Source organism: Microcaecilia unicolor, chromosome 6, assembly GCF_901765095.1.
Source record: "Microcaecilia unicolor chromosome 6, aMicUni1.1, whole genome shotgun sequence".
Classification (NCBI taxonomy): domain Eukaryota; kingdom Metazoa; phylum Chordata; class Amphibia; order Gymnophiona; family Siphonopidae; genus Microcaecilia; species Microcaecilia unicolor.
In genome coordinates this window covers 81,914,754-81,928,374 of record NC_044036.1, presented here as the reverse complement: position 1 = coordinate 81,928,374, position 13,621 = coordinate 81,914,754, and the positions used below count along the sequence as shown (strand labels likewise).

The 13,621-nt window shown below is 42.5% G+C and overlaps 1 protein-coding gene across 1 annotated transcript in view; it reads left to right on the top strand.

Annotated features, from left to right (window-relative positions):
• The first annotated feature begins 1,700 nt into the window (after positions 1-1,700).
• LRRC39 (leucine rich repeat containing 39) overlaps positions 1,701-13,621 on the top strand; it is a 53,089-nt gene continuing 41,168 nt past the window's right edge. The window contains exons 1-3 of the mRNA XM_030207599.1: positions 1,701-1,793; positions 11,036-11,235; positions 12,775-12,880. Of these exons, the coding sequence (XP_030063459.1) occupies positions 11,108-11,235; positions 12,775-12,880 (234 nt within the window). The 5' untranslated portion in view covers positions 1,701-1,793; positions 11,036-11,107. The remainder of the gene's footprint in view (positions 1,794-11,035; positions 11,236-12,774; positions 12,881-13,621) is intronic.

The following is a 13,621-nucleotide window of genomic DNA, read 5'->3' as shown; positions in this document are numbered from 1 at the left end:
TCCCTTCTGCGTTCCTATTCTCCCCCTTGTCTGGTATCTCCCTTCTGTGTCCATATACACCCCTCTCCAGTGTCCAGCATTGTATCTCTATTCCATATCCCCCTTCCCCCCACCCCCATGACAAGCATGACCCCTCTGTGCCCATATGCCATCCCCATATAACATCTCACATTTGTGTCTTTGTCCCCATGCCCCACCTAATGCCCATCGTCTCCCTTCTGTATTTGTACACTCCCTATGTCCCCTTTCTCCCTCCTTCACACCAATATATCTCTGTCCTCTTACCCCACCCCAACCAGCTTCTCTTCCTCTCTCTTCCCTTCCCTTTATACATCTGGCTCTTTCTCCCACTGTGGGTTCAGCATTTGACCCTTCTTCCTTTATCCCCTGCATAGGAGAGAGAAGAGCTGCAGTGGTACCTATGAAGGGAGAGGCTCCTTGTGCTGGAAACTTCCACTGTGAGAGGCAGCATTGGTCAACCCCCATGACATAATCACTGTTGACTAAATACATTCAAAAGTGCACCATTCCTGCCCTGAATTTGGGAGAGAAGAGCTGTGGTGCTGCCTGTGAGGGGAGAGGCTTCATGTGCTGGAAACGTCCACTCAGTGAGAGGCAGGCAATGTTGGTCTGCCTCTGCCCTTGTGATGTCATCAATTGGGGCCGACTGAATACATTCAAAAGGGTGCCATTCCTGACAGTGTGCAGTCTCAGGCCCAGCAGATGCTCCACTCCTCCACCGGTCTATCTGGTAACAGGAAACACGTATAGAGGAGTGGACAGGGTTTCCACTGAGTCTGAAACAGCACGTTGGCTATGAAGCCCTGCATTCAGCTTATTCCGAGCTATTATGGTGGCAGCTGCTGCTGGTCCTGAAGATAAGTGGCACAGGAAGACATAGAGGTGAGGGAACTTGGGAAGAAGGGGGCTTCCTTCCCATAACCCCCATTAGTAATTCCTAGTGGAACCAATCCTCTGATAAATTTTGGTGGGAAGGGGAAGGGGCCTTGTTCTTCCCCCTTCTTGCCCCCTCCCCCAGTGCCTATGGCACCTGACTTTTCAACCCAGCCCTGTTCAGTGGTAGACCCATGAGGCACAGATTGCACTCTAAGTTGGATGTTATAAGAGATCATATGAAGATCTTGGTAATGTGCTCAGAGAGGAAGAGATGGATTTTGGCAGTACTGTAGAGAGAAGCATTGTGAATGTGCACAGAAAACTAGAGAGAGAAACCAGAGGACTCTAATGTTGCCAGATGAAAAGAATGGGACATGCCAGAAGACTCCTTGTCAGCAGGTGTATAGCCCAGATACTTTTCCACCGCACTTCACTGCTGAGAAAAGCACAATGTAAAAAAAAGTCCACTTCTTCCACAGATACCAACTGTACCTGAATGTAACTCATCTTGAGCTGCAACTGAAAAAAGGCGGGAGCCAAATCTAAATATATAAATACATTAAGTGACAGTGTGATTCATTGAACAGATGACAGTAAATGTCAGGCACATTTTGCGTTATTTTCTTTGTTATACTAATGCTATTTCCTTGCTGATCTCAGGAGCTAGATCTGGGGTGAACTCCAGGTCTACACAGTGGAAAGGCTTTGGTCAGACCATGTGACACATCATGCTATTCCTAGCACTGTTCTAGTTTAAAATTAGAACTGCACTGGCGTCACATTTCATTTTTATGTGCCCTTAGTGAGGGTCTTTAGTGGTTTTCATTATTTAGCACTCAGCAGATTCAGTCCCTGTAGATGTAAGGAAGCATCAGTGAATACTGGCGCTAAACTGGGTGAGTATCTGCATGTTTTGATTCCCAATGCAGCTCCTTGTGACTCTGGGCAACTCACCTAACCCTCCATTACCCCAGGTACAAAATAAGTACCTGTATGTAATATGTAACTGCTTTGATTGCAACCACAGAAAGGCAGTATATCAAATCTCATCCCTTTATAACTATAGTACGGAGAGGCAAGAGATCTACATACACAATAACCCACCAATAAACAACCTGCAGATGGGACACAGAAAATCAGAACTGAATTTGTTGTCTCATGCGTTGGGCAATTACTTCAATGAAACAATGGGGCACACAAGAGCTTAATCTTTCATATTAAAACGCTCCTCAAACCAGATTTAAACAAAATAACTATGCAGGATTAACACTATCACTTTGTGAAGCAGCAACAGAAGGAAAAACTGCAGCTGGGTAAAAGGCACTGGATTTTTTTCCCCCCTGAGATAAGTGAATTCTTCACCAGTGTCTAGGTTCAATCTACTGGCTGCCCCACTGGCACCAAAGCAACTCTTGGGTGCAGGCTCTGATTTCCCTGGGGAAAAAAAAGCTGCAAATACTCTGCTCATCCTGTTCTGTTAAATGGTTTCTGCTGTGGAGGTTGTGTAGCATTACATTCAACTAAAAGTTTGTGAGAACAGTTTTCAAAGGAATCCAGCTAGCTTGTTAATTAAGGAGATACTTGGCTAAATCAAAGGCTGTGAAAACTGGCCACCACTAAGCAGCTAAACATACCTTCCTGGTTTCATGAAGTGGTCATATTTAGGAATGGGGAAAATGGGTAGGTTGGGGGGGGGGGCACATATACTCTCCATAGTTTAGTGGGCCCACAAAAATAGCAGCTACAATTAGATCTAAGGTAGATGAGTGGAAATATACCTTTCATCTGTGTGGGCTAGTGCAAATTGCTATCTAGATCTTGGAGTCAGCAAGATACACAGATTCTGGAAGAACAAACATTGTCAGTTCTTGCTGTTTGAACCTGCCTCTCTTGCAGGGTGGGATTTGGAGTTCTGCTTGTGCTAGTGAAAACAGCATGTCAGGAGGGGTGTCGAAGGCCAAGAGTGCTGGACATGTGTCTAGAAAAATGCCGTAAGACTGGAGCTAGGCCTGCACACTGTGCACCTCAGTCACGTAGCTTCCTTGTACTGTGTACCTGCAAAGAGGTTTGTCATACCACTGGCCAAAACCTGACAAACTTGATTTTCTTTTTTTGTTTTTTATACTTTAGCTTTTTATCAAATCCAAAACCAATATACAACAACTTGATAAAGAAATGTACATAGAAAAAGAAAAATTACAAGAAAATAATTACCCAAGCATTGTTAAGTCTCAGTGACATTTACTGCCATAAGGGGGAGTAAACTAAGAAGAAAACCCAAGATTTGGAATTAAATAAGAAAAAAAAGGGGTCCTTTTACTAGGCTGCAGTAAGCGCTAGCGTGCACTTATCACAGCTTAAAATGTTAGGTATTATTAGGAAAGGAATGGAAAACAAGAGTGAAGATGTTATAATGCCTTTGTATTGCTCCATGGTGCGACCGCATCTTGAATACTGTGTACAATTCTGGTCACCGCATCTCAAAAAAGATATAGTGGAATTAGAAAAGGCACAGAGAAGGGTGAGGAAAATGATAAAGGGGATGGGATGACTTTCCTATGAGGAAAGGCTTAAGTGGCACGGCTCTTCAGCTTGGAGAAAAAAATGGCTGAGGGGAGATATGATAGAGGTCTGTAAAATAATGAGTGGAGTGGAGTGGAATGGGTAGATGTGAATCGCTTGTTTACTCTTTCCAAAAATACTAGGACTAGGGGACACGCAAAGAAGATACAAAGTAGTAAATTTAAAATGAATTGGAGAAAATATTTCTTCACTCAACGTGTAGTTAAACTCTGGAGTTCGTTGTCAGAGAATGTGGTAAAAGCAGTTAGGTTAGCAGGGTTTTAAAAAAGTTTGGATATCTTCCTAAAAGAAAAGTCCATATGCCATTATTAAGGTGGACTTGGGAAAATCCACTGCTTATTTCTAGGATAAGCAGCATTAAATGTATTGCACTGTTTTGGGATCTTGCCAGATACTGGTAACCTGGATTGGCCACTGTTGAAAATAGGATACTGGGCTTGATGGACCTTCAGTCTATCCCAGTATGGCAATGCTTATGTTCTTATATATTGTGGGACGCAGTCAAGCATCCTATGTCATTTCCTGATCTGTGCATGTAAACCACATGCTTTGTATACTGCATGTCTGGGGACAGAGGGTGGGCATTTTGTGTGAATCAGCGCAGTTACATTACTGCATACTAACTGATTAGCAGAGGATTAGCGCATGAGCCCTTACCACCTACAAAATAGATGTTGTAAGTGCTCACATGCTATTTTTTTGGCTGCGCACTTACGGCAACATTAATGTGTGGCCATTAATGGAAAAAAGGGAAAATAAGCCATTTTACGGCTGTGGTAAAAATGAGCTTGGGGGGAAATTCTACATATGGCACTATAAAACCAGCAGTTAGTGTGATTCTATCAACTACACCTAAAGTTATCCGTAGTTTATGGAATACGCTCGTGCCATTCTTGAACCTAAAATTTAGGTGCACCCATTTAGGCCACCTAAAACCAGGCCTAAATACCTGCACCTAAGTTAGGCACAGATCAGGTGTATTCCATAATAGTATGCATAGTTTTTTGGAATGCTCACAACCCGCCCATTCCACACCCATGACCACGCCCCCTTTTGACTGTATGCATTAGAATTTAAGCACACCATGTTATAGGATACACCTAGAAAGTTGTGAGTGTAAATTCTAATTAAAGCCAATTAGTGCTGCTAATTGGTTAAGTACAAATTATCAGCACTGATTGGCATTTTAATCAATTAAGTTGTGCTTGCAATTAGTGTGTACAACTTAAAGTGCCATATATAGAATTTGGGGGTTAGTGTGGGGGACAAACACGCGTAAGAGGCACGCTAAGGCCATTTAATACCGCAGCTTAGTAAAAGGACCCCAAAAGGAGGAAAAAAGAAGGAAAAAGGAGAGACTACATCTTACACAATATAATGGTCCCACTATTTTCAGTATCTACCATCATCCTAGACCACAAAAGATGAAGAAACTGTGATTGAAAAATAGATTTAATACATGTGGGAAGTCAAAGGACACCAGTAAAGTTGCCCACTTAATTTCTCCAAAATCAGAATGTTCCAGTACTGCAGTTATACCCAAACTATCAGCAGATAACTCAGGGTCACATTCAGGTGTTTAATAAATCTCTCTGTTTAGCTGGTTTATAATATAAGTTATTAATAGGTGGAAGTGCGGTCTCGGGAATTTTCAAAATTTCAAGTATATATTTCTTAAATAAATCTCTTGAAGCAAAAAGGGAAGATTTAGGAAAGCTTAAAACCCTCAAATTCAAATACCATGCCCCATGCTCTAAAGCCTCCAGTTTTCGATGGACTAAATTTTTATCAGTTATCAAAGTGAGCCTTGGTTGAGACAATTTACTAGTGCTTTCTTCCAGTTTACCAATCTTTTCCTGACACTTCTTGACCTTTCCAGCATGCACTACTGTCTTTGAAGAACTATCTGTAAGCAACAGTGCCAACGCTGAAATTGATTTATGTAAGCCAGTCAATGCTTCCCATAGCACATCAAGAGCAATTTGTTGCAGCCTTTCTAACTGTGAAAGATGGATAGAAAACCTCCCAGAGCCACAAAACAACTCCTCCAGCCCTGCCTGGGAGGGTCTAATCTCCCCTGGGTCATTCCCAGCAGCCTTCAGTGTCCAGAGTTAGTGACTCTGCTCTCTTCTGCACAATCATTAGATTTCCTGGTGATCTTGACAACCCAGAAGGAGCCCCCTCCGAGAATGGTGTGCTTAAGTTCAAAACTTGCTACCCTGCTTCCTTCATCTCCTGAAATGTCCCCGATGGTACAGGTGGGGCCAACCTCTCACCTGGTGACAGCTATGTTTCATGTTCCATGGGGACCGATGCTCTTTTTGGGACCCCAGGAGCTTTGGGTGAGCTAAGAGATGTAGTACACTGAACTAGCTCCAAAATGGTCACCTGCCAGTAAGAGGTCTGGTGCTGAGATTTGGAGGGAAACTCTTTTGCACTTTCCCTTTACATTTAGACATTTCAGCAGAGCCTGTCACAGCATCTTCCCATCAAGACACCATCAAACCTGATTTTCCAAAGAACTAGAATTGCCTTGCCTGAGAGCATGTCTGGAGGGCACCCCTTAACTGAAGGATGGGGGCCCTCCTTTCTGGAGGTGGAGGTAGGAAGGTAGTGGCAATTACAAAAGTCTGGGGGTGAGGGGTAGGCCCAGGGGTCATCGGGCTACTAACTTTGAGGGCTTGGCTTGCCATTGAGCTGTTTGAAGGTATAACAGGCCAGGGGCTGGGAGGATTGGTGGGAGCAAGGAGGAAGTCCCAGATGGGGCAGAAGGAAGGCAGGGATATTTAAGGGAATGCCTCCGGGATTCAGGGCTTTTCCTGCTTCTCGAAGGCAGCTTTTCCCGCTTTCTCTCCCATTTGTTCAGGCACGGTTTATGGGCAGGTTGGCAAACTGGGTGAGGCTTTTGTCACAGCAGGCAGTAGCCTGAGCTATAAGGTCTCGGGCTTAGAGAGCTAAGCCGGATTGTAATTAAGGGGTCAAGTGACCTGATTTAAAATCATGTGTGGAGGACCATACTGGCACCACAGACCCTTGCTTGGTGAGAGGGCGAGTGACCTGGGGGTACAAATGATGACTGTTGGATACTTTTGATGTAGCTCGGGGAGGGGGGGTTGTTGAATTTGTTTTGTTATATAGTTGCATGTAAGTTGTTGACAATAAAGAAGAGGCGGCCTTTTTTGTTACTCCACACAGTTGTGATGGCTCCTTATTAGCAAGGGGTAGGTGAAGTGAAGGGGGGGGGGGGTGAGTAGATGGGAAGGTGGGGTCCCCATTTCTGAAGTTAATGATTTTCTCTGCACAGTGGGAGAATAACTGGGCCTTACACTTTAGTTTGCTTTACACAGCATTTTCTATCAGCATTTGAGCAATATGCTTAATAGATGTCTGAATTCTATTTTGCTGTCAAGTAGAAAAAGACAAGCTAAAATTAAGGCAAAACTAATTTGTATGCATCAGTATTATAGAGCAATAGTTTCCAGTTGGGGGTACATAGAAGCTTCTTTTGATATATTTTGTAAGGAAGATTGCAGATTTAAGATCCTCATTCGGGATTTCTGTTCCTCCTGACGTTGTTAATGGATATCCCAAACCATCTTTGCTGCCTTCTCTGACTATTTTACCTCTGCCTCAATGTTCTGCCTCATAGATGTGCAAGTGCATGGTCAAATGTTGATCTAAAGATGACTCTAAATAGACAGTTTCAGGTTTAACTGAAATCTCAGCATTGTTTCTGGAAATTATCTTTTGGAGGGAGGAGGGGAGGCATGTTTTGTCTCTGACGATGCACAGAACTTCTGTTTTATTATTATTGGATAGACCATGTGCCATGAGCCAGCATGTAACTGCATTATATCATTCAGAAGGTGCATACTGTGGACCCTGTAGATATAGGTAGATATTAAACAATGCTGAGAATGTGGAACCCTGTGGCCAAGCAGATGTTTTGCTTCCCACCTGCATCCTTTGTCATTATATAGAAAGTTTATAGTTTATTTACATTTGCTATACAGCCTTTTTTACTGACTGGCAGGTCAAGGTGGTATACAGGCTCAGGGCCTCTGGGGGGGGGGGAGGGCAGGAAGGCAAGAGGGTAAGATTCCCCGGGCTTGGCCTCCAAGGGGAGCCCGTGCTGGCAAGGTTTCTGGAGGAAGGGAGAAGGTTCTGCTCTCTCATTCTGTCTCTCTCCTGCTCCTGTGTGTCAGGACCCAGGTGATTGCAGATTCAAATGCAGCAATAACATCCAGAAAAACCCATAATTAATCCCTTCCCTTATCTCTAAATCCTTTACCAGAGTATCAAACAGAAAGCAGCAGTGTCTCAACACTATGGTACTTTCGAAAACCATGTTGCTCAGTACCTAATGAACTCCTGCAGCTGTCTCAAGACAGACTGCTGAATTATTTTAGCCAAGAATGGCAAAAGATGTTGAATGGTAAGAGCTGGGTTGTAAAACATCTAGACAAACAAAAAAAGCAACACTGGGCCTTCAAGACTGACTGAGACAAATAAAGTTCTTTATTGATGACCGGACCCGACATGGGCCGTGTTTCGGCGCTAAACAGCGCCTGCCTCAGGGGTCTGATAATAAAATACAGAAATAAAAACAACCACATAAATGTACAAAAACATATTTCTAACATGGGTAAAAAATAAAATAAAAATAAAAATAAATAAAACACCAAAAATATATGAACAATCTATAAAAGAAAACAATATATATTTCTATACTAGTTAAAATAATAAATTGGACATATTAGAACATAGAGCATCCCACAGGTAAGTAGTTATAATTATATTCAAAGAAATATATGTGTTTAGTGTAAACCAATGAATTTCAAACATCATTGATTTACAGATTGTTAAGTAAACTGCAAATTCTATCACAGATGGGTTCAGTAGTTCATGATTACTGAGGAAAGTCCATAAGTAATCAGTTGTAACGCAAATAGAGAAGGTGATGCATATTTATTTCTACATGTTGCATCATTAATAAAGAACTTTATTTGTCCCAGTCTTGAAGGCCCAGTGTTGCTTTTTTTTTTGTTTGTATACTTTCTGTGTATGCTGTGTTACCCTCTCTATTTGTGTTGTAAAACATCTAGGTCAGGTTTTTATGATATGACAAATCACTTGCTAACTTTAAATAATCTGAAATTACACTAATTGCCAGAGAGAGCTGATTTACTGAGAAGTCTGCTATCTCAACCTTAATTGATTTTATCCAACCAGTGGGGCAGGGGTCAAGAGATAAGTTTGTTGTATGCAAAGACATGAATACTTGAGTAACCTCAATCTCCACAAGGGTCAACATACTCTATTGCTGTGAGACACATTCCTCCAGGGCCGGTCAAACCCAGTAAGCGGGGTAAGCGCTGCAGGGGGGCGCCTGCTTTCAAGGGCGCTGCTGCGGCACCATACCGCACCGCTCTTGGTGCTTTAAATCTTTAATTTACCTCTGTTCCAGCAGCGGCGTCATTTGAAAGCCCTGCCCCGTCTCTAGCCTTCCCTCCCTTCGTGAGTTCATTCCGCAGTCCCGCCTTCTGATGTCATTTCCTCAAGGGCGGGACTTCGGAACGAACTCACGAAGGGAGGGAAGGCTAGAGATGGGGCAGGGCTTTCAAATGACGTGGCTGCTGGAATGGAGGTAAATTAAAGATTTAAAGCACCAAGGGCAGCGTGGTATGGCGGGGGATGGGGGCGGAGAATCGCTGGACAGGGGCAGGGTGGGAGAAGAGAGAAAGGAGATGCTGGTGGGGGCGCGCACGGGCGTCAACTCAGTCTGCAGGGGGGCGCCAACTCAGTCTGCAGGGGGGCGCCAGAGACCCTAGGACCGGCCCTGCATTCCTCAGTCTGTTCCAACAACAATGGGTATAGTACAACATGACACTTTATTCTCAAGATAATCAGCCTGTCTTCCTCTTTCTGCCATCTCTTTCATAGTAACATACGTGGTGACGTAGTAAATGACAGCAGATAAAGACCTGTATGGACCATGCAGTCTGCCCAACAAGATAAACTAATTTTACATGGTATGTAATACTATACGTATACCCAAGTTTGATTTATCCTTGCCATATCAAACTCGGGTTTATGAACAGTTTGCTTCCTCATTTTTTAGCTACTTCTTTAAAAATGATAATGGCCACTTTCTCCAAAAAGGTTTGTTGCCTTTATAATATTTCCTTTTAGCTTTGCACAATGCTTTTCTGCGTCCCCTAGCATTTCTCATTTAGTTAATGACTAAGGTACTCCCCCATTTAAAAGTCTGCTGCCTATGTTCTAATACTGATCTACACATCAGGTAAATTTCAGGGGACCTCTCATGATGACATGGACACATTCTCCCCATTTTTAAAGTGCCAGATCCATCACCCCTTCCTGTGTTGTCTCATCCTATATAATAAAACCCAACCCCAACATTCTGAAGCTGACTGCATGGCTGAGGCATTCCTGCTCTCTGTATTCATCTTCTGAATTGATATCATGTACTTCCGGGTTCGTCACAAGCAGAAGTGACCAACCACACGAGGTTTCTTGGCTTCAGAATGTTGGAGGTGCATTCTATTAAATAGGATTGGTCAGTTTCTTGAAGCACAGCCAGAGCTCAGCGTCCTGCACAGTAACACTCAGACACCAGAGAGAGAGAGGGAGGGCCTGACATCAGAGAGAGAGAGGGGGGGGCCTGACACCAGAGAGGGGGGGGGAGAGGTATCTCTGTCACACATGCAAATACATGTATATTCATTGTTACAATAAATACAACTGCCTCTAATTTTACAGCAAAATCCTTTATTGTTTTCCACTTTTTCTTTGATTATCACTTGCTAAGCATTCTTATGCATTTGCCTATGTTTGCTTTCACTCAAATCTACAATCATTCCCACTCTTACTACACACATACCTCACTTCAATAACCTTGAATACATAAGTAAATATCAAAACTATATAATGCATTTCCCGCTTTTGTCCACAGTCTCGCTCAACTACATATAATTTGATATTATTCAGCTAACTCCTCTTAGTCTCTGTAGTTTTAAAGACACATGTCCTCTCTCATTTAAAGTCCTCAATACTCCACAGTGTTCGTTATGATATTCCCCCAATTGGGTTTTATGACACTCCTGTTCCGCTATTGTAAGCGCAAGTTGTAAATAGATAGTAGTTATGTATATTCATAGGAGAAATCCTGAAAACCTGACTGGATTGCAGTCCTCAAAGACCGAGGTTAGACACTCTTGTGCTATACTTTAATATCTACTGCTAAATTCAAGTGCATAAATATATACAGACATCCTGAAAGTGTGTCCTAATTTCAGTCTTCCAGGCTGGGATACCATCATATTCATGCTCTTTTTAGTTAGTTACCTTCTTGGAAAAAAATTCACCCAAGGCGGGTTAGTAGAGCCGCTTATAACAGTATGACAGGACTCAGTGCCAGACTGAGACTGGGGAAATGGTGTAAGATGTTACACTGCTGAATGGTATCCATGCTAGGGTCTGTACTAACTAGCAAGCATAGGTAGACCTGTTTCATCTCCTTCAATGCTGTTAGGTCCAGAAAGAAGAAGATGAAGACACGACTCTACTGAAAGCAGAAGCCCCTATGCAGCAGTGAGGAAGCAGCATGGATACCACCACAGTTTGCATTGGTTCCTTTACTAGTGTCAAGGCACTTTGGGAGAAAAGAATAGAGAAGCAAAAAGAAGAGCTGAAGATAGAACGAGAACTCCGACAGAAGGCTTCTGTATCAAAGTAAGTTACAGAACCAACATTGAACTGGAGGAAAATTAACTAAGCATTCAACTAAGCATTTGTACATAGCGTACCATAGGATTTAACAGAGCATTGTCCTAAAACCCTTGCACAAATTCTTCAACTTTATCTAATGGTGTGCAATTTCCAGAAGTTCTTATTTGTCTAAAGGCCATGGAAACATTTTGTTGTGAAGATCATACATTTAGATAAGTGTCTACTAGAGTAGCCCATTCTGGAGTTTATTTTAGTCTAATCTCTGTTACTTGAGGTCTATTTTTATACATTTTACAGATTTTTTTTTATCAGGCAGAGAGGTGTGGTAGCCGTGTTAGTCCACTCTTAAAGGTTTTTTTATCAGGCCATACAGCAACAGTTTCCCGCTTGTTCTATAATCTTATACATATATTTTCATGCTAAGTGTGGAAAATTGCATGCAGATTGTAGAACAGTGCCAGATAATTGACACTAGCAACCAATAATTGGCAATTATAGGAGTTAATTGGCCTAATTTGCAGTTAGGCACTATTCTATAATGTTAGTGTCTAAATTCTATAGTGTATAACAAGAGAAGTGTGGGTGTGGGAGGGGCATGTAAACCAGTTATGTGCATAACTGCTGCATTTAGGCGTGAGCATTTACAGAGCTAGTGTAAATGTTTGCACCTAAAGTTACGTGCATAGCTGCAGCCTTACACTTGTATTCTTATCGTGGCAATTAAGCACCCAACTGTACATCACCTTGAATGAATTCTTGCAAAAAGGCAGTAAATAAATCCTAATAAATAAATAAATAAATACAATAATTGCCATTATAGAATTTGTGCCTCGCGCACACAATATAGGTACCTAACTTTAGGCAGCCTGTACGTTATTGCCCCCTTTATGTCTCAGCTGGCTTTCTCTGTGAATTTTGTGACATCATACTGCCTCTGTGGCTTCCTGTTCAGTGGCCTTCCTCTAGGTCTCATTCTACAAATGTCCTGAGTTGTGTGCTTGGCAGAATGCTTAGGGATACACAAGGAGGTTTGATGAACAGGAAACGGCGTGACATCACAACACTGAAGCCAGTCCACCCAAGGAGGTTTTCATTCTCCCTGATGCAGCTGCCACCATCTTGGTACATCCAAAACAATGTAATTGATAGAGTGCCAAGCTCTGCCTCCTGGCTTTAGCCCAGATAATGGGCCAAGTATGCTCCTGCCATCTCCTGTCATCAAACCTTCTTGGGGATAACATATTTTCCTTGTTACATTTTTTAAAAATTACATCCAAGTACTGAATGCAAGATATTTAAGTAAGTTCCAGGGAAACTTTAGCACTATTTGTTTCCACCTCTCCCAATCTCTCAGGAGAGTGCCCATGATGGATATTATTTATCATGTTAATAAAGTAAATACTTACCTGACTAGTGCAAAGCTTCTTGCCAAAGCATGCTCTAATGGTGCCAGGTGGAAAAGGCAGGCCATCCCCAGTGCTGCTCAGGTGACAAATTGCACTGCTAGAAAACAACAGCGTTAATGATTTGTCTACCTTCCAGACTTGCACATGCCTGGGAAGATAGGATCAGCTTAGCCAAACTCAAAACAAAGGTTATCAAGGAAGATGGAAGACTTATTTTAAAGATAGAAAAAGAAGAATGGAAGGTAATATTTGTCAGCTGTTACCTTTAGCAATGATAATGCTTTTAACTAATTACAAATGTAATGAGCACTGCTAACACCCTCTGGTGAAGTGAGAGAGAGTTGCAAGTCCAGCATATGTTCTATCACAAACATGTTCAACAAGTATAGGCCACTAGACAGATTCTAGACACCAAGGTCCCAATGCTCAAAACTCCAGTGCTGTACTGAACAGCGCCCCAGAACAACTCCCTAATGCTCAATGTTAATGAGATGCAAATATATCGGTGTGTGTTAGCATTGAGCATTAGAGAATTAAGGGGTAGGATTGTGCCTGGGCATGTGCACAAGAGCAGGCTGTGGTGTTCCAACCCCTTTCCTATAAAATAAAATAAAATAAAAAACCTGGCCTGGTCTGGTAGACCCCTGAGCCCCATTTCTAAATCTAGAAAAGCCCTGGTGCTCTGGTGGACCCCCCTTCTAAATCTGGAAAAGCCTTGGTGGTTCGGTGGATCCCTGATCCCCCCCCCCTTCTAAATCTGAAAAAGGCCTTGTGGTTCAGTGGACCCTGACTCCCAGCTTCTCTCTTGCATGGAGAGAGAGCTGGTTGAGAACAGACTCCCAGTTTTCAACGCAAAAACTCTTGTCCAGCACATCTGAACTGTAAGTTATTTTTCCATGTTTAATTACTGCACTAAAGAAGATTTTGGTTCAAAAGAGTTCTGAGTTTTCTCATAGTGATATTCTATAGTCTGATTTAAACTG